Source organism: Camelina sativa, chromosome 8, assembly GCF_030686135.1.
Source record: "Camelina sativa cultivar CO46 ecotype springtype chromosome 8, ASM3068613v1".
In the NCBI taxonomy this organism is placed as follows: domain Eukaryota; kingdom Viridiplantae; phylum Streptophyta; class Magnoliopsida; order Brassicales; family Brassicaceae; genus Camelina; species Camelina sativa.
In genome coordinates this window covers 27,425,855-27,447,690 of record NC_141887.1, presented here as the reverse complement: position 1 = coordinate 27,447,690, position 21,836 = coordinate 27,425,855, and the positions used below count along the sequence as shown (strand labels likewise).

At 37.4% G+C, this 21,836-nt stretch overlaps 6 protein-coding genes, 2 non-coding genes and 1 pseudogene across 11 annotated transcripts; 6 read left to right on the top strand and 3 right to left on the bottom strand.

Annotated features, from left to right (window-relative positions):
- Positions 1-663: 663 nt before the first annotated feature.
- On the bottom strand, positions 664-755 carry LOC147940535 (small nucleolar RNA snoR120). The gene has a single exon (XR_015564930.1). It is a non-coding gene; the product is annotated as a small nucleolar RNA snoR120 (small nucleolar RNA).
- Positions 756-804: 49 nt separating this feature from the next.
- On the bottom strand, positions 805-909 carry LOC147940534 (small nucleolar RNA Z266). Its single transcript, XR_015564915.1, has one exon. It is a non-coding gene; the product is annotated as a small nucleolar RNA Z266 (small nucleolar RNA).
- Positions 910-1,888: 979 nt separating this feature from the next.
- On the top strand, positions 1,889-3,679 carry LOC147940533 (sucrose transport protein SUC8-like; annotated as a pseudogene).
- A 1,719-nt stretch (positions 3,680-5,398) lies between these two features.
- Positions 5,399-8,070, top strand: LOC104708494 (mitochondrial fission protein ELM1-like). Of its 3 annotated transcripts, none has more exons than XM_087461993.1 (11): positions 5,399-5,648; positions 5,759-5,879; positions 6,025-6,094; positions 6,200-6,296; positions 6,454-6,592; positions 6,696-6,822; positions 6,920-7,032; positions 7,107-7,170; positions 7,244-7,337; positions 7,420-7,528; positions 7,637-8,070. In XM_087461993.1, exons 5-11 carry the CDS (start codon positions 6,581-6,583, stop codon positions 7,736-7,738), a joined length of 621 nt encoding a protein of 206 aa, XP_087318119.1. In that variant the 5' UTR covers positions 5,399-5,648; positions 5,759-5,879; positions 6,025-6,094; positions 6,200-6,296; positions 6,454-6,580; the 3' UTR covers positions 7,739-8,070. The 3 variants fall into 3 exon arrangements, with proteins under 3 accessions (XP_087318119.1, XP_087318118.1, XP_087318120.1); XM_087461992.1 differs by having other exon boundaries at positions 5,412-5,648; positions 6,454-6,603; XM_087461994.1 differs by lacking the exons at positions 7,244-7,337; positions 7,637-8,070 and having other exon boundaries at positions 5,412-5,648; positions 6,454-6,603; positions 7,420-7,527.
- A 105-nt stretch (positions 8,071-8,175) lies between these two features.
- On the top strand, positions 8,176-9,345 carry LOC104708495 (casparian strip membrane protein 4). Its single transcript, XM_010425077.3, has 3 exons — positions 8,176-8,649; positions 8,739-8,862; positions 8,951-9,345. The coding sequence occupies exons 1-3, from the start codon at positions 8,381-8,383 to the stop codon at positions 9,164-9,166; spliced, it is 609 nt and encodes a 202-aa protein (XP_010423379.1). The 5' UTR covers positions 8,176-8,380; the 3' UTR covers positions 9,167-9,345.
- Positions 9,346-9,471: 126 nt separating this feature from the next.
- LOC104708496 (small RNA-binding protein 11, chloroplastic-like) lies at positions 9,472-10,739 on the top strand. Its single transcript, XM_010425078.3, has 4 exons — positions 9,472-9,663; positions 10,065-10,133; positions 10,217-10,323; positions 10,422-10,739. The coding sequence occupies exons 1-4, from the start codon at positions 9,510-9,512 to the stop codon at positions 10,575-10,577; spliced, it is 486 nt and encodes a 161-aa protein (XP_010423380.3). The 5' UTR covers positions 9,472-9,509; the 3' UTR covers positions 10,578-10,739.
- A 4-nt stretch (positions 10,740-10,743) lies between these two features.
- LOC104708491 (uncharacterized) lies at positions 10,744-17,108 on the top strand. Of its 2 annotated transcripts, none has more exons than XM_010425073.3 (18): positions 10,744-11,178; positions 11,407-11,869; positions 11,990-12,081; positions 12,328-12,492; positions 12,595-12,991; positions 13,353-13,471; positions 13,552-13,624; positions 13,704-13,930; positions 14,018-14,062; positions 14,246-14,321; positions 14,451-14,642; positions 14,816-14,919; positions 15,034-15,100; positions 15,304-15,453; positions 15,906-16,019; positions 16,167-16,337; positions 16,556-16,615; positions 16,695-17,108. In XM_010425073.3, exons 1-18 carry the CDS (start codon positions 11,138-11,140, stop codon positions 16,809-16,811), a joined length of 2,673 nt encoding a protein of 890 aa, XP_010423375.1. In that variant the 5' UTR covers positions 10,744-11,137; the 3' UTR covers positions 16,812-17,108. The 2 variants fall into 2 exon arrangements, with proteins under 2 accessions (XP_010423375.1, XP_010423376.1); XM_010425074.3 differs by having other exon boundaries at positions 10,780-11,178; positions 15,037-15,100.
- Positions 16,362-18,676, bottom strand: LOC104708492 (protein trichome birefringence-like 9). The gene is made up of 5 exons (XM_010425076.3): positions 18,205-18,676; positions 17,516-17,905; positions 17,278-17,436; positions 16,848-17,186; positions 16,362-16,727 (listed from the first exon to the last, which is right to left on the bottom strand). Exons 1-4 carry the CDS (start codon positions 18,567-18,569, stop codon positions 16,859-16,861), a joined length of 1,242 nt encoding a protein of 413 aa, XP_010423378.2. The 5' UTR covers positions 18,570-18,676; the 3' UTR covers positions 16,362-16,727; positions 16,848-16,858.
- Positions 18,677-19,601: 925 nt separating this feature from the next.
- Positions 19,602-20,923, top strand: LOC104708490 (uncharacterized). Its single transcript, XM_010425072.3, has 3 exons — positions 19,602-19,878; positions 20,205-20,358; positions 20,566-20,923. The coding sequence occupies exons 1-3, from the start codon at positions 19,741-19,743 to the stop codon at positions 20,766-20,768; spliced, it is 495 nt and encodes a 164-aa protein (XP_010423374.1). The 5' UTR covers positions 19,602-19,740; the 3' UTR covers positions 20,769-20,923.
- The last annotated feature ends 913 nt before the right edge of the window (positions 20,924-21,836 follow it).

The window sequence follows — 21,836 nt, the reverse complement described above, 5'->3', positions numbered from 1 at the left end:
ACTTGTATATAAGAATTAAGAGCTCTAACTTCTAGGCAATTCTGAGTTAAAATCAAATGATATCTCTCCTTGCATAAGAATTTGAGGTTTAGCTTTAATCAGATTTTGCATAAGAATTTGAGGTTTAGCTTTAATCAGATTTTGCATAAGAACAACACAATAGGTAAGATGACTCATAATGGAACCACAATGGCCGTTAATTGGCCGTTAGTTTTAAAACTTCGTTTACATAAATGGAACCACAATAGGATTGATTTCATTTTGGAATATATTCATAAAACTACATACTAATAAAGATCTCCTGTTGGTGTATAAATTGATTATTAGCCGATGTTGATTACTTATCAATGTTCAAATTTTCTTTTACTTGTCTTCTCACTCTAGTCACATCTTGTCCGAAGTTCATGAGTAATATGTATATGAATAGTGTCGTCCGCTCCAACATGATTTATATCCACAGTTTAATCCAGTCGCCAAGGGAAGTAGCCGATAAACTCTAATCAAAGGGACTAAATCTCTAAACCGGCTAACTGTAGCTTTAGGAACTCTGGTTCGAGTATCATAATATTATTTGATCTAATTTTAAGCAGAAGACGATTTATTTGAGAAAGTTAAAACCCAGCAAAACCAAACAAGAAAACAAAAATTAACAAAACAAAAAGGTGGAATCAGAATATCAATAAGCAAAAATTGGATCATAGTTATCAAAACATTAAAGTTATGATTCACGGTTGAGTTATATGTTCCTCATATTCCACCATTCCAACCCAAACAAAAAAAAAAAAACAACAAAAATCTTAACAAAAGTGGCGAGTCAGAAATATGATAATGCCTCAAACAAGTTTGAGTTCATAACAAGGAAATTACCCCTCATTCACACATCTAATTGATTCATCATTCTCGCCTTTCTAATTACAAATCCACACAAAACAATTCACAAAACAAATGTATCCTAGCCGATATATAAAGCACGAGATACTAAAGACACGCGAATTACAAAATCCGAGAATCCCCAAACGCTATAATGATCTCTATCAGATAAAAAAACAGAGTTAACTCTTATTATATCTGAAGAGTCAGCGAGAGAGAGCCTCGTGCTATATATATCAAATCAACAAGGACAATGGCGGATTAGCTATTAGGAGAACCCTAATGAAACCAACCCTAAATTTAAAATTCGATTTAGCGCAGCTATGACTCGACACGCTTCCATTGTTAAATTTTGTGGAAGGCGATCTTAAGGGCTGCGCTAGGTTGAAAAACACAAATGATAAAATACGAAGCACACAATTGAAAGAAACAAACCCTAATTGGGATAAGTAAAGAAGAAGAAGATGGGAATTTATATAGTGGGAGACTTGAATTTATTTTAAAACCCTAATTGAACAAGGCTAATTCACCTCTATTGACTTTAGGCCCATTACGTTTTTAGGCCTTATTACTTACGACGTGAGAACTATTTAAAGGCCCAAATTTGGTTTCGAGATTTTTTTTTTGTTTCCTAATCCTATTAACTTGTTTTTCTTGTGGAAGAAGGAATTGTGACGCGGTTAAATCCAAACAGAACATTTTAAAAATGGAAATTGAACAAAAAGAATTTGACGAGATATGGAAAACCAAAATATTGAAAAAATCTGTCACGTATCTTAATTATATGGAAAATAGATAAGATAATAAACTGATCTCAGTTATATTATCTCGCTTGTCTTGTGTCATTGTTACCGTAATCCAAATAATTTCCAATAAAGACATGCGTTATATCCATACTAGAAAAGATTTAGTTCCCTAAACTATAGAAAACAAAAATCTTCACCTTCGTCTTTATAATACCTAACCCGTCTCATTCATCACCCACCAACACAAACCCTTTTTGAAGACAAGGTGAAAGATGAGTGACCTCCAAGAAAGAAATACTAAAGCGACTCTGTATAGACAGTCTTCTTCTTCTTCATCCGCAACGGATCTTGATGATGGGCCGGCGCCACTGAGAAAGATGATCGCGGTAACTTCTATCGCCGCCGGTATACAGTCCGGTTGGGCTCTTCAGTTGTCTCTCCTAACTCCGTACGTGCAACTTCTTGGGGTTCCACATAAATGGTCATCTCTTATTTGGCTATGTGGTCCTGTGTCCGACCTGCTTGTTCAGCCAACCGTCGGTTATTACAGTGACCGTTGTCAGTCTAGATTCGGTCGTCGTCGTCCTTTCATCGCCACCGGTGCTTTGCTTGTCGCCGTTGCTGTTTTCCTAATCGGATACGCTGCTGATATCGGCCATAGAATGGGAGACAAACTCGACGACCATATAAATTCAAACGCCGTCGTTTTCTTCGCTCTCGGTTTCTGGATCCTTGACGTGGCTAACAACACTCTCCAAGGACCTTGTCGAGCTTTCCTCGGCGATTTAGCAGCTGGAGACGCTAGGAAAACGCAAATAGCAAACGCGTTTTTCTCTTTCTTCATGGCCGTTGGAAACGTTTTGGGATACGCGGCCGGATCTTACACTCACCTCCACAAGATGTTTCCTTTCACAGTGACTAAAGCATGTGACATCTATTGCGCAAATCTAAAGAGTTGTTTCTTCCTTTCCATTACCCTCCTCGTCGTCGTCACCAGCATATCTCTTTGGTACGTTGAAGACAAACAATGGTCGCCAAAGCCAGACTCCGAAGAAGACAAGAAAACTCCCTTCTTCGACGAGATCTTTGGAGCCTTTAAGGTGATGAAACGTCCAATGTGGATGCTACTAATCGTCACGTCTTTGAACTGGATCGCGTGGTTCCCTTTCCTTTTATTCGATACTGACTGGATGGGTCGTGAAGTTTACGGTGGAAGATCAGAAGGAGATGACAAGATGAAGAGACTTTACAACAAAGGAGTCCACGTTGGTGCATTGGGATTGATGCTTAACTCAGTCGTTCTTGGAGTCGTGTCCCTTGGTATTGAAGGTATTAGTAAGAAAATTGGAGCTAAAAGGCTTTGGGGAGGTGTGAATATCATCCTCGCCGTGTGTTTGGCAATGACGGTTTTGGTTTCTAAAATGGCCGAGGAGCACCGGAGAACCTTCGGTGCAATGGCCCTTCCCACTGAGGGCATCAAAGCTGGAGCATTGAGTCTCTTTGCAGTTCTTGGAATTCCTCTAGCCGTAAGTCCACAACTTTTCTCTTTATCCAATTTATGTTACAATTGTTGTCCATTACTTTTGCTAACATTATTAATCATTTTTGTTTGTATTATTATAGATTACTTTTAGTATTCCGTTCGCACTAGCTTCCATCATCTCAAGTAGCAGCGGTGCCGGACAAGGTATTTATACACTTTTTTTTGTCTTTAAACAAAAATAAACATTCAGAATCAAATAAAACATATAATATAGGGATGATCGATGTCTATCGTATGGTTATCTTACTAACTTGATTATCATCTTACTAACCATTAGAAGAAACAATTAATATTCGTTTTGTAACATAGATATTAATAAGGATGCTTTATTTTTAATGTCAACTTCACAGGACTCTCTCTTGGAGTTTTGAATATGTCAATCGTGATACCATAAATGATTGTATCATTTGGTGCTGGTCCTGTTGATGCATTATTTGGAGGTGGAAACTTACCGGGATTTGTAGTCGGAGCAATTGCAGCGGCTATTAGTAGTGTTGTAGCATTTACTGTTTTACCTTAAATTTTGTTTTTCTTTTATTGGTTATATATATCATATATGCACATGTCTAATATATATGTGACATGTGACATATTATAATTCAATAGATTATGATATTTATACAGTTCTGATTTTTAAAAGATTCGTATTAATTGTTTTTATTTTGTTTAACTTCTAAATATGTTTGACATTGAACGAAAGATATTAGTATTGTTTATATATTTGAAATTTAAAATTTAAAATCTTTTAATTTAAAAGGAAAATAGAAATTGATTCTAGAGATAATAATCTAGCTATTGAGATTTTAACTTATTTCTGTTTGACAATTATTATAAATTTTGTTGCATACCCCCAAATTGTTTTAATTGATCAAAATTAATCTTATTTTCAGAAACAAATCAGAAAAATCTTAAATTAATTACGATCCAAACTATTTCTGATAAAAAAAAAACCAGAGAAATCGAAAAGACGACGCTGGAGGAGGCTTACCGGGAGAGGCTCCGCAAAGAAGGAGGACGGAACGAGGACGACGCCGCCGGCCTCCTCTATCTTCCGGAGGAGGTAGGTCTGTTCCTGACTCGCGTTTTTTCCGAGTCAGTGTTAGTATTTATATTGCCACGTGATATATGTATGTTTTAGAATTTTGAATTTTCTCATAGAGCTCATATCTATAAAACAATTTTTTTTTGGACAAATCTATAAAATAATTGTTATGTTGTATTTTCAAATTATAATGATAGAAAATATTCTATAACATGTTATATAAATAGCTACATATGCACCATTTTTATTTTTATATTTTTATAGAGTATTTGTAATTTATTATCAACAATTTTTTCTAAATATTAGAAATTTAATTATAAATTGATAACATCTAAAAGTCTAATATTATTTTGTTAAAATTGTCTAAATTCATAATTTTTTTAACTTAAACAATTAAATATATATATATATATATATATATCTATAAATTAATTATTAATTTACACTACAAAATAATAATTATTAATTTACACTACAAAATAATTATTATTAATTTATATAAAAATTAATAAAATATCATGGTCCCAACATTATTAAATTATAGAGGTTTTACCGTATATGTGAAATTGTTTTGTAAAAATAGTATATGTGATTAGTTAGTGACAAAAAAAAAACAATAGAGGAGTATGGTTTTTGAATTATGTAGTTTAGTGACTAAACCATTTAAATTGTTTTGTAAAAATAGTATATGTGATTAGTTAGTGACAAAAACAAACAATAGAGGAGTATGGTTTTTGAATTATGTAGTTTAGTGACTAAACCATTTAAAATGATTTAAAAAAAAACTTTGTTCAAACTTCCAATAACACTAAAATAGTTTGAAAAAATTGTTCAAATTTCCCATAGCATTTCAACTTTGTAAATAACCAAAAAATTTAAATATAATTAATTACAAAACCAACACACCCAACAAAATATATTATATATGAATTACTGTACAAAATGATCACAATAGTAACACAAAATTCTTTATTATAAATCTACAAATTCACAACTTATTATAAATCAATCTACCAATACGGCAATATCCCTCCGAAAATTACTAATGTATGAAATTAGCTGAAGAAGGTTTTTAGATTATTATAAAATCTTTATAACTCATATATTAAACCAAGGCTAATTTATCCCCTTTTATTTTCCGGTTCAAGTTGGTTATTGGTTTATTCCGATTTAAATTTCGGTTTGGTCTGGTCAATTGGATTTTGTCTCGGTCTTCTTCACTGAAGTTTCTCAGAGAAGAATCTCCAAATCCCTCGTCACTCAAACTGTAATGCGACGAACACCGCCACCGGAACTGGCCGTCACCGGTTTATCGGAGGATCTACAAGGAAGGGTTTTCGGCGTAGTGAAACGAGCTATTGTGATCGGAAACGGCTGCGCCGGCGCGGAGAATCAGTGCATCGGCCTTATTCGATCCTTAGGCCTCTTCGATCGTCACCTCTATTATGTAAGCTCCGATTCAAAACACTAATCTTTTTCTATAGGTGATTCGAAGTGTGTCTGTATCCAAATTTCTAATGCTTTCCTAGTTTGTTTTTTTCTCTCTCTGTTGTTCAGAGTGTCGCTAGACCAAGAGGTGGAATCATTAGTTGCCTTCAATGGTTTCCGATCTCTATCTGCAAAAGAATTCATCGTTTTATCATCAGTATCTGTGCCGGATTCTCCATTAACGCTACTGGTAGACTTAAATTCTTATTGAATGCTAATGCGATTCACACTTTGAACATATATGTTTTCAAGTTATTTTTATCATTCAATTTGAGTGAAACTAAGACCTAATAAGAGAGTTTTGTTAGTAACTTGTTTCCTGAAAATTGCTGTAGGAATCACGGATGAGTTTGATGTAGCTGATGCGCATCAGATTGCTGCTATGGCTCGTAATACGTTTGACAAGTAGTTTAATCCTCCTTTGCTCTAAATCAAATCAAGTTAATTGATGTGATCTTGATACAGCACTGTAATTGAACATTTATGATTACAATTTTGGCCTTATGATAGGAATGGACCGTTGTTAGTGGTGGCATGTGGTAGTGATACTATATCTGTTGCAAGCTCCATAAGACGACTAGCTATGGAAAATGTCTTTGTTGTCCAGGTTAAGTTTGTTCCTTGAAGAACCCAAGTTTCTATGGCCTTTTTTTTTTGTTGTGTATGATGGTTTTAGGCTTTTAGCAGATCTTTCCATTTGACTGATATCTGCAAATGCCAAATCTTGGCCTCATATTCATTGTTTTCTCGTTTTTTTTTTCCAGGTGCAACATCCAAGGTCGCGTCTCGAGAGATTTGATCTTGTGATCACACCTCGTCATGATTATTATTCTTTAACACCTGAAGGAAAGATGCAGATTCCTTTCTTTCTCCGGCCATGGGTAACTCCACATGAACCTCCAGGTAGAAATGTGGTATGTGTCTTTTCTAATGATCATCAAAAGGAATTTGATGGCAAGGAATTGTCATTTAGTTGCTGGTAACAAGCTTGAATTCTGAAATTCAGTTTCTCACTACCGGAGCTCTTCATAACGTCGACGCTTCTACACTAAGAAAGGCTACTTTGGAATGGAAGGACGAGTTTGCTTCACTGTCAAAACCTTTGGTTGTAGTTAATATTGGAGGACCTACAAGTAAACATATTGTGCATCTTCATATTTTATATAGTCTATTGAGCTGTATTTATAACTGTGATTAAACTTTTTACGCTTTTTTGTTAATTTTCTGTAGGGAACTGTTTGTATGGTGTTGATCTTTCTAAGAAATTGTGTGGCATGCTTCAGAGTATCCTTTGGAGCTGTGGAAGCCTAAGAATATCTTTCTCAAGAAGAACACCAAAGAAGGTAAGTAAAAGTATTTGTAGAATATAGAGCTCGTGTGGACTGAATGGTCATCATAGTTACTCATATTTCTACAGGTTGCAGATATTATAACAGGAGAACTGAGCTCTAACTCTAAGGTCAACATTTGCGATGGAAAAGGTGAAACGGATTTTGTTAATCCCAACTTGTCCGTGGCAAAGTTTGATACTTTCTCTCGTCTTCCATTTCTCAGACCCTAATCCGCATTTGGGACATCTTGCTTTAGCCGATACTTTTATCATAACTGCTGACTCTATAAGTATGTTGAGCGAGGCATGTAGTACCGGGTATGTTCAAGACAACAACAACGACCTTTTCCTTTTTATTGTTCCGTCTTTGAATGATATTGAAATCTCATTCTCGACACAGGAAACCCGTTTATGTTGTGGGTGATGAACAGTGTACATGGAAATTTTCTGACTTCCAGAACACTCTCCGTGAAAGAGGAGCTGTTCGACCTTTAACCGGAAAAGAAGATGTAACTCTAAGAACTCTACTCCAGTCTTTCGATTTATCTACTTGTGAGACACTTCTCTTTTTCTTTGGTGAATCCTGACATGAGCTTCTATGGATTTTATATGACAAGATGCGTGAGAAGTGGAGCTACTCTCCTCTTAACGATAATGCAGAAGCTGCGAGGCGCGTGATTCAAGATCTGGCCAAGCGTGGCTGGAAAATTGAGAATTGAGACATGACCCTTCTTTCCCTCCTCCACAAGTTTGCCAGAGTAACCGTCTTTTCCCCATAGACTACAGTTATTGTTTTGGGACTGGGAACTAGAGCTAGTTTTTAACAATTTCACCCTCCGTGGAAGCTAGTGCTCTAGTCGAACTCAAAGTCATATAGAGAGTCTGAACAACTAGCGATTGAATTTTGTTTGTTCTTTGGTTTTTCCCATTTGGATATATTTGATCTATTGATTAGTTGGAAACTTAAGATAAAGTTTTCGAACTTTTTTTTTGGGTATGATAATAATAATGAAAAAGTCTTTGATACCCGAGGAGATGGGTGCACCACCAACTGATAAGAGTCTTGACTTAGGCATATATGATCTGCTGATCCAATTATTTTTATTATTTTAATTACTTGTTGACTTGTATAATTTTGTTGCCAACTCCACATCTTGGGGATAAGCAAAACAACAACTACTCTTTCTCTACTCCACTGATAGTTTGATACTATTAACAAAGTCCACCACCAAAACCTAAACCCTATAAAAACCCAACTCCGAATTCCATCACTTACACAACAGCAAGAGCATCCAGTACCATTCCCTCCCAAAACAAATCCTTGAAGAAGAGTTTTCAAAAGTCAAAAGAGAAGGAAAAAAATGAAGAGTGACTCGATAGCCGTTGATGTCCCAGCAGAGTCGAGCTCAGCCATCAAAGGCAAAGCTCCTCTCCTCGGTTTAGCCAGAGACCACACTGGTTCAGGAGGTTACAAGAGAGGTCTCTCAATTTTCGATTTCCTTCTCCGTTTAGCTGCCATTGTAGCTGCCTTAGCTGCTGCTGCCACAATGGGGACTAGTGATGAGACTCTCCCTTTCTTCACTCAGTTTTTACAGTTTGAAGCTAGCTACGATGATCTTCCAACTTTCCAGTATGATAACATACTGTTTTCTTTTTCTTCTTTCATCTCGTGACCCTTGTTTACTAAGTTATCTAACTTCCAGTTCTCTCTCTGTTCAGATTCTTTGTGATTGCCATTGCAATAGTCGCAGCTTACCTTGTCCTATCTCTTCCCTTCTCAGTTGTCACGATTGTTCGTCCTCTAGCCGTCGCTCCAAGACTCCTTTTGCTTGTTCTTGACACTGTACTCATCTTGCTCACTTCTTCAAACTCTTGACGCAGTAGTAATCTAGAAATTCAATAACTCTCTGTTTTCGTGTTGATATGTACAGGCTGCTCTGGCTCTGGACACAGCGGCTGCTTCAGCAGCGGCGGCTATAGTGTATTTGGCACACAATGGGAATACAAACACAAACTGGCTTCCAATCTGCCAACAGTTTGGAGATTTCTGTCAGAAAACGAGCGGAGCTGTCGTCTCTGCCTTTGCCTCTGTCACCTTTTTAGCCATCCTTGTCGTCATCTCCGGCGTCTCTCTTAAACGACCCTAGCTCCACAATAGAGATTCTTCGAGCGAAAGAAGAAAAATCGTGCTAACTAGCATTTGTGTGAAATGTTTATTCGAAGAACCTTATATTTTGTATTTGTGTGAGATCTTGGAGAGTCTAAATATTGTGTTTTGTATTAATCTTTGGAAAGATTGAAAATTAATGGAGGTTAATTGTCACTTTTTCTTGTTTTTGTTCGTTATGTTGTATCTCTTCTTCAACTTATTCTCACACTAATTAAAATCAACGAAACAAAAATAATTGAAATAAATTTAGCAACCCAATTCCTTCTCCAATATGGACTGGGCCAGGCCCATATTTCCCGATCCACAGCGTGCTTTATTTCATGGACACTCCAACAGTCCTCTCGCGCATCAGTTCAATGGCGGCTCTAGCAAGGATCGGTGGCCGGTACCTGAAATCCGCTGGCTTAGTTAACTCCTCCGCCACGTGTTTCTTCACTCAACGCCGTGGAGTAGCTTCGAAGCTCTTTGTTGGAGGTAACTCTTATATTTCTGTTCCGGTTCGATTAATCCAAAATCAAATTGATTTGTAGGTTAAGTAACCATTCCTTCTCAAAGTGTCTACTGATGTTGTAAGTCTTAAAAGCCTCTCTCTCTATTGTTCAGTAACCAATATCTCCTCATGAATAGTTAATTATGGTTCTTCAAAGCCATGTTTAATTAACGCTATGTTACTAGTTCATGTGAACTGTGATATGCTTTTTGTGGTCACATTTTGGTTTTAAGCCTCGCTAGTTTGTAGCAAATCGAGTATTAGACCTGATGTATTATATTTTTCTGAAGATTTTGAAATGGCTCTTTCTTGGTGAGTGATTGTGAAATGACAATCTCCAATAACGTGTTTAACTCTGAACTATATATACAACCCTGTTTTACAGGTTTATCGTTTTACACTACTGAACAAGGATTATCTGAGGAATTTTCAAAATATGGCCAAGTTGTTGAAGGTAATATATATACTTAAACACAATATGCATTCATATACTTATATCCGCTTTATCTATCTGAGAGTTTTTGCTTCTGTCTACAGCTCAAATAGTTATGGATAGAGTCTCTGATAGATCGAAAGGTTTCGGTTTTGTGACATTTGCTTCGGAAGATGAAGCTCAGAAAGCTATGATGGAGTTTAACGGACAGGTAAATATAATAATGTTGTATCTCTTAATGCTTTTCACTTGTTAAAACTAATTCATCTTGGTAACAATAAAAAGAGTTTTTTTTTTAAACTTTCACAGCAATTACATGGCCGTGTGATATTTGTGGACTACGCAAAGCCGAAGCAAAGTCTTGGTGGTGGTGGTGGTGGGTTTCCAATAGCTAGAGGACCGCCCGACGAGCCAGTTGTAGTAGTAGTAGCTGCTACAACAACTGAAACATCTAAAAGCGATTAACAGAACCGAATACTACTAATAATGCTTAATCTTTTATTTATAGTGTTTTTTGGATTCTACTTGTAATATGATGAGCAAGCATCCTTCAGTAATCCGTATTAGCTTTGTGCTCATCATTCAATTATTAGCTTTTTATACTCGCTCTTGCTTCTTTATGATCAACTCTGAATCCATTTCATTCAGTAGATAGAGATAATTGCGTGGGATTAAAGCATAAGTAAAAATTATGATTACCGGAGTCTCAAAAAGAAGGTCGAATGATAATCTTACGGTGAGAAGCAGAGAAGGTACATACACGTGGCACGAAATAACAAATGGATATAAATAGGAAATAGAGAAGTCCGTTCGTTTGAGTGAACTGTGAGAGCTCCACGTCTACCGGATAAAGATCCTGCTCCTGCCACGTCATCATCTCCTTCTCCCTCCCCTCTCCCCCTCAGACTTGGGAGAGCATCATCTGCGATTTTTTCCGTTTTTTTTTTCTCTTCTTCTTCTCAAACCAAAATTAGTAGAATAGAGATATTACCCAAGCTGATTTTGTGTGTAAGCTTTCATGGTAGATGGCAGTTAAGCTACATCGGCCGGGTCTTGTATCCTCAAGGTAAACCAAATTACCTCTCACATTTTTTCTCCGGAATCTTCGATTTTATTTTCCGCCCTAGCTAATTTTTTAAAGTTTAGTAGTTGTGTATACGAGTCTTGGTGGTAGTAGAGATTGATTAGGTCGCTTCTTGGTTCAAAACTTCAAAGTCGAGGAATATAAAGAGATATTGAGCTGAGCTTTCTCCATTACACTCTTTTGATTTTATTTTATTTTGCCTATTTGTAGCTCTTCAAACCCTTGTCTATCTCGGATGTCCATCGGAACTTTTATATCCTGCAGAAGAGTGATACAATTTGATTGTTTGTACCGGGGAAATCCAAGGAGCAGACTGTTTGTGACCTATGATGTTCTTGAAAGTAAGAAGTTCATTCTTCATAGGAGATTGTTTGGGAACAAGAAGATGAGTTCACGGAGGCCGTTTCTACTTGCATCTGCTGAAGACGGTGTGGCTGTTAATGGGAACTCACAGTCGAGATCAAGCGATGATGTTGAGGAGATGAGGGCTAAACTTAGTGGATCGTTGAAAGATGAATACACCTGTGGTGAACTCATTCAGTCTTTACATGATGCTGCCAGAACTTTTGAGCTGGCTCTTAAAGATAAGATTTCCTCTTCGAGATTGCCTTGGTTTTCAGCTGCCTGGCTTGGAGTCGATAAAAATGCTTGGGTTAAGACGTTCTCTTACCAGGTCTCTACCATCTTTTAGTTTACCATGATTAGGAAACATCGTTTTAAACCAGGGCCAGAATAAAAAGTTCTCTTCCCATTGCGCATTTGGCTAATTTCATCTTCTGTTTGTCATTCTCAGGCGTCTGTGTATTGCTTACTACAAGCTGCAAATGAGGTTTCATCTAGAGGAAACAATAGAGACGATGATCTTAATGTCTTTGTGCAAAGGAGGTACTACACGACTAACTTAAGGCCTAAGAACTATGGCATGCTGCGTTACTGGATTGTCAACTTTTTGCTGTTCTTAATCTAGTAGAATTTTTGGTTCTTGTCTTGGAAAGAGAATGCAACAGAGTATTGATTTGACATTTATTGCCTTTCATCAACTTTGAAAGTTTTCTATAACTCACCTGCTGTCTAATTATAATCCTATTTTGCTGCTTCATAGTTCTTAATTTAAATAATCACATCATGCAGTTTATCACGCCAAGCTGCTCCTCTTGATAGTATGATGCGGGATAAACTATCTTCTAGTCATCCTGAAGCCAATGAGTGGTTTTGGTCTGAGCAAGTTCCTTCGGTGGTGACATCTTTTGTGAATTGTTTTGAGGGGGACCAACGATTTGTTTCTGCTACCTTTGTGTATGTCATTTCTTTTGAATTTCTTCATATTTGTACGTTCTGTAAAACACTCGTTTCCTGTGAGGTTTTTGGAAAGTGACGATCCTCTATGGTTTGTTTCAGCTATGTCAAAGGCAAGTCCTCCTCAGCTGCAAGCAATGAGATTGAGGTGTCACTTCTCATGCTTGTGCTGAATTGCATCGCAGCAGTCACAAAACTTGGCCCGACAAAACTTTCGTGCCCGCCCTTCTTTTCTATGATTCCAGATACTACAGGGAGATTGATGGACAAATTTGTTGACTTTGTTCCACTCCCTCAGGCCTATCATTCAGTGAAAAGCCTCGGTCTACGCAGAGAGTTTCTTGTTCATTTTGGAACTCGGGCAGCGGCATGCAGAGTAAAAAGTGACTGCTGTACAGACGAGGTTGTTTTCTGGGTTGATCTTATACAAAATCAACTGCTGAGGGCTATTGATCGAGAGAAAATATGGGCAAGGTTAACAACGTCTGAAAGTATCGAGGTAATGAATAGAATGCAGAAAATTATATCTGAGCAGCTTTTAGAGTCTCTGTAGTATGGATGTGAGCTTGTTTTAGTATTTGAGAAGATTTAGGAATTATGTGCAATGGTTCATTTGGGACAGCCAATTCCATGTTGAATTTATTGGAATATCATTTGCTGTACAGCTGAAACAGTTTGCAAACTTAAGTGCACAATCTACTATCTAGGATCTTCAAAAAAGTGGCACTTACCAAAACAGAAATCTGACTTTTTTTTCCTTTAATTTTATAACTCGTAGAATGTTGATTGTTGAATATGGTTGTACAGTTGCTTTTAAATATCTTACGAGTTAATCTGGACCTGTTGGTTATGCCTTGCAGGTCTTGGAAAGAGATTTAGCTATTTTTGGATTCTTCATTGCCTTAGGCAGGAGCACCCAGTCTTTTTTAGCTGCAAATGGTTTTAATTCGCTGGTCAATCCTGTGGAAGACCTTGTTAGGTGACTCATTGAGTTTCTTCTGTTTGCTTGCCATACTCTTTTGATACACCTATCACTTAAACTCGCTATCTTCTTTTCAGGCACTTCATTGGAGGAAGTCTCCTACAATATCCTCAGCTTTCAGCCATCAGTTCTTATCAGTTGTATGTAGAGGTAGACATAAGTCATACCATTACTAGTGACAGTTTCTTTTAACCATTTTGAAATCTTATCATGGAACTTTATAGCGTAGGTTGTCTGTGAAGAACTAGATTGGATTCCCTTCTATCCAACCAGAAAGGACTCCCAGCCAGCCGAACAATCACATGGGCATAAAAGCAGACCACAAGGGCCACCTAACTATGATGCTCTTCCTCAGATATTGAATGTTTGCTCTTATTGGCTACAGAGCTTTATAAAGTACAGCAAATGGCCTGAGAATCCTTCTAATGTCAAGGCAGCTAAATTCTTATCCAAGGGGTATCAATTAACATGTTTGTAATTATAAATTGGATAAACCAAAGAAGTAGCTGGTGATTATATTGATTTTCATTCTCAAATTTTCAGGCACAACAAGTTAATCCAGTGCAAGGAAGAACTGGGAATATCAAGGTAGGATAATGAAGAGTGGTAAATTGTGTAGGAAGAAGCTTCATGTATCCATCCGAGGAATACCCTACATATCCATCTCTGTGCACTTAACATTTTTGCATCCTTTGTTATAGAGCATAGCAAACCTTTTTAATTGACGATCAAGTAATTTAGCTGTGTGCGATTGGTTAATGTGTGATCCAGTTTGGCGGTAACAGAAGCGGGCTTTATTGACATGAGTGCATCGCCAACTGATAGAGATTCAAACTCATTTGATAAGGTTTGTATTCTATGAATTAGTCGTGAAAACCACTTCACTTTTCTTGATATTGTTTGAATCCAGTTTTTGGGCTAAGAATTCCGTTGACTATCAGATGTTCTATAGATACTAACAATATTTATTTATCAGGCTCTAGAGAGTGTAGATGAAGCTCTCGTGAGACTGGAGAGCTTGCTACAGAAGTTGCATGCATCAAGTTCATCTTCTGGAAAGGAACAAATAAAAGCCGCATGCTCTGACCTAGAAAAAATAAGGAAGCTTAAGAAAGAGGCTGAATTTTTAGAGGCGTCTTTCAGAGCCAAAGCAGCTTCCCTGCAAGAGGTTTTCAGTTGTTATTACAGTTTTTCCTTTGATGCTGATATTTTCGTACTGACGCTTTAGTTTGGTACTGTCCACAGCACACCATCCTCAATGGGTGCTTATAATATGAGAATCAATGCATTTGGTTTTGTTAAACGTCTGTGGAAGACTAAAATCTCATATGGTTCATACAGGATGGTGGTGATAGTGACTCTCAGGAGTACTCGGAGGAACAAAGCCAATATCCAAAAGGAAAAGACTCAAAAAATTCAATAAATTCTGTAGATCAAGACACAAGGTATATTGTTTGTTCTGTTAGTTAATAATTCCTTCGGTGTTTTTGAGGTATAAACGTAGGTTCCTCTTTGTTTTCCTCTGACTGTGGAATTTTATGTATTGTTTTGCGCATTAGTAGGGATCGTGGATTCTGGGGGTTCTTTGTGCGCAATCCAAGAAATAAGCCTAGCCCCGAGTCATCGGTATGCTTCATTTTATCATATGTGTTTGTAAGCATGTCTCTGATCTTAGTATTGGGGATATTTCTGCTTAGCACTCTGCGTTTGTCAGTTAGTTACTATGTATTCATAATTGGTTTCACTCAGTGAAGAGATGCTATGTTTAATTCAACCATTTTCAATTTGTAGTATGGTGAGAGGTTTCAATATTTTTTTACAATATGCAGGCAGATGAATATTTTGAGAAATCCAAAGAAAATGTAAATAGTGTGGATTCCAAACCCGATGAGATCTATCGGTTCGAACTTCTACGGAGTGAACTGATAGAGCTAGAGAAGCGTGTCCAAGGAAGTACAGATGAGTCGGTAAACGAAGAGGTTAGTAACTATTTGCTGCAAGATAGGTTTTTCGAACATAGTGGAGTAGTAGTCAGACGCTGCTGCAAGACGTTTGATTTGTTTTTACACATAGTAAATATTTTAAAGTGTCAGTTTTCAGTATTTACTCGATTTTTACCCGGAGATTGCCCATAGTCTTGTGAGATCTAAACTGATCCTATCTTTAAAACGGTGTTTTTTTCACTCCTTTTTCCCTATTTCAGTCATATTGTTAGTTTGTTACCAAGTTCATGGACAAATTAGTGCAATGATTTTTGTGCTCTGTTCTTTCTTTGATGGGTTTAGTTTTCAACATGGTAGCAGACGATCAACTCTTAACACATTGTTATTTGCGTTTATGTCTCAGATGATCAACTTACTCTACGTTAGTTTAAATATTGTTATCTCCGCTATGGTTCACGAGTACAAGCTCTCATCTCTATGTTCTGCAGGGAAGAACCTCTGAAGATCCTCGTAGTAGTATGAAAGGTGTGCAATTGGTACAGAGCTCAAAGAAAGAAAACGTCATTGAGAAAACTCTTGACCAAATTAAAGAAACCAGTACGGTATGAATGTCATTCGAAGCCTCATGCTATATGTATCTTCGGTTTCCTTGAGCAAATTAGCATTTTCTGATCAGCCTTGTTGCTTCACTATTTCCCTACTTCGTGACTTAGTTACTAACACTGCACTTTACCCGGATATTCTGACAGGACGTATGGCAAGGTACTCAGCTTCTTGCGTTTGATTCAGCTGCTGCTATGGAACTCCTTAGAAGGTCTGTGGTAGGAGATGAATTAACAGAGAAAGAAAAGAAAGCCCTACGCAGAACCATGACTGACTTAGCATCAGTTGTTCCCATTGGTGTTCTTATGCTTCTTCCTGTAAGTAAAAACCAACCTTATCCATTTTCCCAATACCGTTCCCATTGGTTGTTCATCCTCGTAAATCGTTTCTGTTCACTACAACTTTATACTGATCTATATTGATGGTTGCTTTTGGTGCGAAGTCCCGTAATACCAATCAATTACATTTACCACTAACAGTTTACAATATGTCTGAGTCTATGAACTAATCTAATGTTTATGCTTATGTCTCACAGGTCACAGCAGTTGGTCACGCAGCTATGCTTGCAGCAATTCAGAGATATGTGCCAGGCTTGGTAATGTTTTTTGTGTATCTGCTTCTGTACATTTCTTCCATATATTCGATCGAGTTGATAAATATATGTTTTTGTTCAGATACCTTCGACCTACGGAGCTGAGAGGTTGAACCTGTTGAGACAGCTTGAGAAGGTCAAGCAAATGCAAACAAATGAAACAGAGCCTGAAGAAGGCATCGATGAAACAGAATTATGACTAGATAAAGAGAAAAAAACAAAAAACACTTTATACCTCAAAAAAGTTCACTTTGTTCTATAGTTCATTGACAAGAGTTGTGCATAGAGAATCTCATTCCATGTGTCAGGAACACCGGGTAGGCACCAGTGGCTGCAGTCTTGAGGAGCATCAACAGGAGTGCCTTGCTCTCGATACCGAGAAGGATGACCATCTTTCCTGAACTCTGTCAGATATGTAATGTTCAGAAATTTAACCTTACTATGTCGATATCTCATTTCTTCAATTACTTTATAGATATATTCGTTGTGGCTCGCATCAGGTTCCATCTTTCTTTTATCAGTCTCGGGTTCCATCTCTGCATCACATAGACCACCCAAGTTCCATGTCCCATTTCTGCAACCACCATGGATTCTTTACTTTTAAAACCCTGGTCTCTAAATACCATAACATAACAACTTTTGTCGTTCTGATTATAAATCCTGACCTATAGTGCACAGGAGAGTAACTTCTGAAGAAGACATGACTCTTGTGTGGATCAAGTCTCTTTAAGACCCATGACTTCCATGTCTTCAAAGACTTCCCAAATGCCTCCATTACTCCCATTGTCTTGTTCACTTTCCTTCCCTCCTCAAAATAGCATCCTCTGCACACAAAAGAAACAACCCCGGTTAAGGAGGAGAAATGTCGAATTGTGATCATATAAGCAGCGGTATTTCTCATACGTCAACACAGTTTTCTCTTCGTTCCACCAGTGCCCTGTGTTGAAAACCAGAACATCTGACCCGACCCATCTTTTTGATTGCCAGTTGAATTCGTCTACTCTCACTGTGGTTTTTATCTCTTTCGGTGATTTATCCGGTGGCCGACCAATCACGACAAGAAAAGGTGTTCTGTGATACTCAACAGTGAGGTTTTGCTGAGGGAATCGCATCGAGAGGAAGCCCTTGTGTTTAGTGATGGGGTTCCCATGTTCTTCGTAGATTTCAGATTTATTAGGTATTGCTTGTGAGAACATGCACATTAGAGACTCCCACTGGTTTCTTCCGATGGAATCTCCGACGAACACTATCCTCCCATTCCTACTCCTCTCCAGAAAGTCACTTGCGTTAAATCTAATCATTCAAAAAAACAGTGATCATTTAGTTAGTCACAGATACTAAAACAAGGTTTCAAGTCTTTTATGATGAATCCCTTTGACCCTACTACAAGAAATCAAGCCAACAAAAAAAAAACTTTCTTTTTGTTAAAGAACGTGAATCAAACCCTAATCTCTAGTGTTTAATTAAGTTGCAACTCCAACGCCTTTAATTTGCAATGGAATCAATATAACTTAAGGTCTAAGCAAGAAATACATATTCGAGTTTATAAGAAAAAGTAGACTATACAGTGATGACGTGACGCAATGTATTACCTTGGAAGATCGCAGCCGTGTGGTTGCCATCGCCACCGGAGGTAACCAGAATCTTTTCTTCCATTCTTGCGACAACGAAAACCAGAATCAAGAAAGCGACACTCTTCTCCATACAGTAATCCATTAACAGATGATGACGAAGTTGTTCGACGAACCCATCTTCCATTAGAGTAATCGCACTCCTTTGTCAGTGTTTGAGACGACGAAAACGACGACAACAAACCGAAACGAAGAGAGGGCAAGACGTCGACGATGAAGCTCGAGAATATGAGGAGAGTCAGTAGAAAGAGGCTGACGTAAAGATGTTTCTTGATCTTGAAGAGGTACGGAAATGAGCAGAGAGAGAAGAGTTGATGATGATCCATGTTGTGTGTGATCTCTTCTTTCTCTCTTTGAACAAGTCTTTTTCTTTTTCTGTAAACGAGAGAGACGTCAAACTAAGGCTATGACTAATATATATTCGTTATTTAGTGTTTCTTAAGTTATACTATAAAACATATCAAATTGGGAAACGAATAAAGCCAAAAGAATTACTTAATTAATTAGTATGTAATTATGTATATCGATATCATGGTGGAAGCTTCCTTGACCCCACGTTCGACTTCACATCTTCCGGATTGTGATTAACGACGACGTCACGTCTAACTAATGTTCACAAATTATTATTATTACCAATTTACCATCAGATAGATCATAGATGGTAATGTTTTTTTAAAAATAGGTTATCTACGTTGACAAGGAAAAAGGACTTTCCACAATATCAAGAAAGAGAGAAGCAGAAAACAAATTACGTTGTCTTAGGGCATGTCCAACAACGTTTCTCAACCATCGTTGCAATATAAATTAATAAATCAATTTGGCACTTTTACAAATCAATTTGTGAAATTGTAATATAAATTACGGATGAGAGAACATAAACAATACTGGAGCACAGGTTAGAAAATGAGCGTGTTTTTGTGGCTATCGGTGTCCGTGTCAGTTTTATGAATTTGTTTGTTTGTTTGTCGAACGTGTTGTAAACGTGTGATCAAGCTCCTAGCTACACCTTCATTAATTTTGTTTACATTTCATTATGGAATCATAATAATGGGCTACAAATATACTAATTATATAGTTTGGTACTCATTCATTTGGTAGAGGCAATGATTTGACCAAAATATATACTATCATATTCAAAACTAATGCTCTTTGAAAGTAAATCTTATCCAATTCGCAGATGATAATAATGTTTTAAAAAAATGGTAGGGTTCAATTTGGAACTTCTTGGGTTCTTTTGATGTTACGATCTCTGTATTGTTGTGTTCCTCCAAGTTTTGTAAAATTACTGAACCGGGCAATCGGTTGGTTTTTGCCTAAATTATGATTGATAAACCGAGAATAAAATTAATTATGACCAGAGTAAACCGGATATGCCCGTCTGGAATAGAGAAACCGGTAAAGGTTAACTCAAGAAACTGAGTAGAAGCTAGTGAGTCGTTGAGCTGCGATCGGCGACTGTCTCTCTTCTCCGGGAGGAAAAAAGAAAGAAAGTGAAAGATGAAGTTGAAGGTTGTGTACCGTAAGGTCTCTGATTACATGCGTTACGATCTCAAAGAAATTGTCTTACCTTCATCACTCCCCGATCCTCCTCACGTCATTAAACGCCGCAAATTGACTTGGCACGAGCGATTTCTAGTGAGCTTCCTTCACTCTTGGCTCTTTTTTCCTTTGAAATTTCCTTCTTCGAGCTCATTGTGGTTTATATCTCTGATTTAGAGTGAACGAATCCTTCGATTAGATCCTTGAGTCAGCAGAGTTTTAATTTCATTGTGTATATTGTGGAAACAAATTTGAGATTTTTCTTGATTTTGAGCAAAAAGGTTCGTCCTTTCTTATTATAAGATCGTTTGATTAGTGTGCGTGTGTCATGGGTAGAAGAGCTCTTTGATTCCAGTATGAATAGTTAGAGCTTTTTGAAATTAATCTCTAATCCTAAACCCACTATTTATGTTTGTTATTAGGTGTTGAAGGAAGCTTCAAGGCTTTATGCTGCAAGCTGGGTGCGAGATATAGGTCCTGAACTTCGTCCAAATGATTACAAGAAGCAAGGAGACGCTGAACCTAAAAAACAAGTCAAGGAGACTGAGAATGAGCCCTCTGTTTTGGAAGATCTTGGTAAGAACCTATAATGCCTACCTTCATTGTCTCTGTCTTATATCCAATATAAAATGATCGAAGTTGGTTATGGCGGTCATTCCAAATTGTAATCTGGCTTGAGAAGTGGAATACTTATCCTCATGTGTCACAAGAGTTTTGTTATTGATATTGAGAAGTCTTTTTCCCAACTAAAATTTTACTATTCGCTTATTGACTTTTATACAGCGGTGGCTGCAAGAGGTGGGATGGAGACTCTAAGGCCTGCTTTACATCGCCTGTACATGACACGAGCTTCTCATTATAAAGATGCTCTTTCAAGCTTTGTAAAAGGTTACCATGAGGGTTTGCAGCAAGTTATGCAGAATAAAGCAGAGTCTGAAGCCCCTGCAGATGAAGCTGACAAGTCTAAAAAACCACCTGACCTTTAGTTAGCTCCAAAAGCAGGATTTATTTATGTGAATGCGAGTATGTATGTAGCTAGATCTTTGATGGTGTACCACAACAATCCAATGATTTCTATCAACTACATAGTCTTTAATGCACAATGTAGCCTATTTTTGAAGCAGCTTCTAGAAAACAAAAACATCGACACATGTTCTTCATAGATTTTAAGTTCCAAAAAGTTTTGTGATAAACTGTATGTGATGGGTTTGATCCCCTTTACAGCGCTTATTCAGAACTCATTCCCCCCACGACTTTTACTGAGCACAACCTAGCTCACTGTAGGGTGATGAGTGTTTGAACCTGCTGAAACAATAGTAAGCAACTCTGTGTTATAGATGTCTCCTGTTTTTTTTCCCGAGGAAAGACTTTCAATTTTGTTTGGTATTTTCTCCACACCCTTGTAAAAGCATTGTTAATGGATTTTTAATATATGCTATCTGTAACAGTCTTCCATAATGCTGTTGCAGAAAAAGTTGGCTGGCCCCTAGAAGTTGTTAAAAAAGCATAGATATCAGATATATTTCAGGGGGAAAGCTGATCAGTCGATTCAGAACTGTACTTTTAAGTCTTGTTATGATCAAGACTTTATTGCAGGACAAACCCTTAATGCAGGAAGAGGCCACTGAGCATCTTTACTATAGCCAAAAGCTTCAAAAACTAGTGATAATGGCACATGGCTGAGGGTCCCTCTCCCACTTGCAGAGCCACTAAACCATTGAGCGGAGATCAATTAGCTTCAAGTCAACAAGTAAGTATCTTTTCTGAATCTTCATGGGCCCTTAGAAATTTCACCTGTGGCTAAGTAAGATCGAAACAAAAGTAGCTTAAAAAACGCATTTTGCATTACCTGTTGATTATCAGCCTATCCTGTCAAGTCAAAAAAATGCGCCTGCCTTAAAAAGATTAGCACTTGCTACTGCACTCAAAACTGGAACATGTGCACATACAACCCGAACATTTGTAGGTAGTGACTGGTCATGATAAGGTTGTATTGTTTCCATCTCTGTTATGCAAACTTTCTGTCCAATCAAGATATAGCTTTACTACTTTGG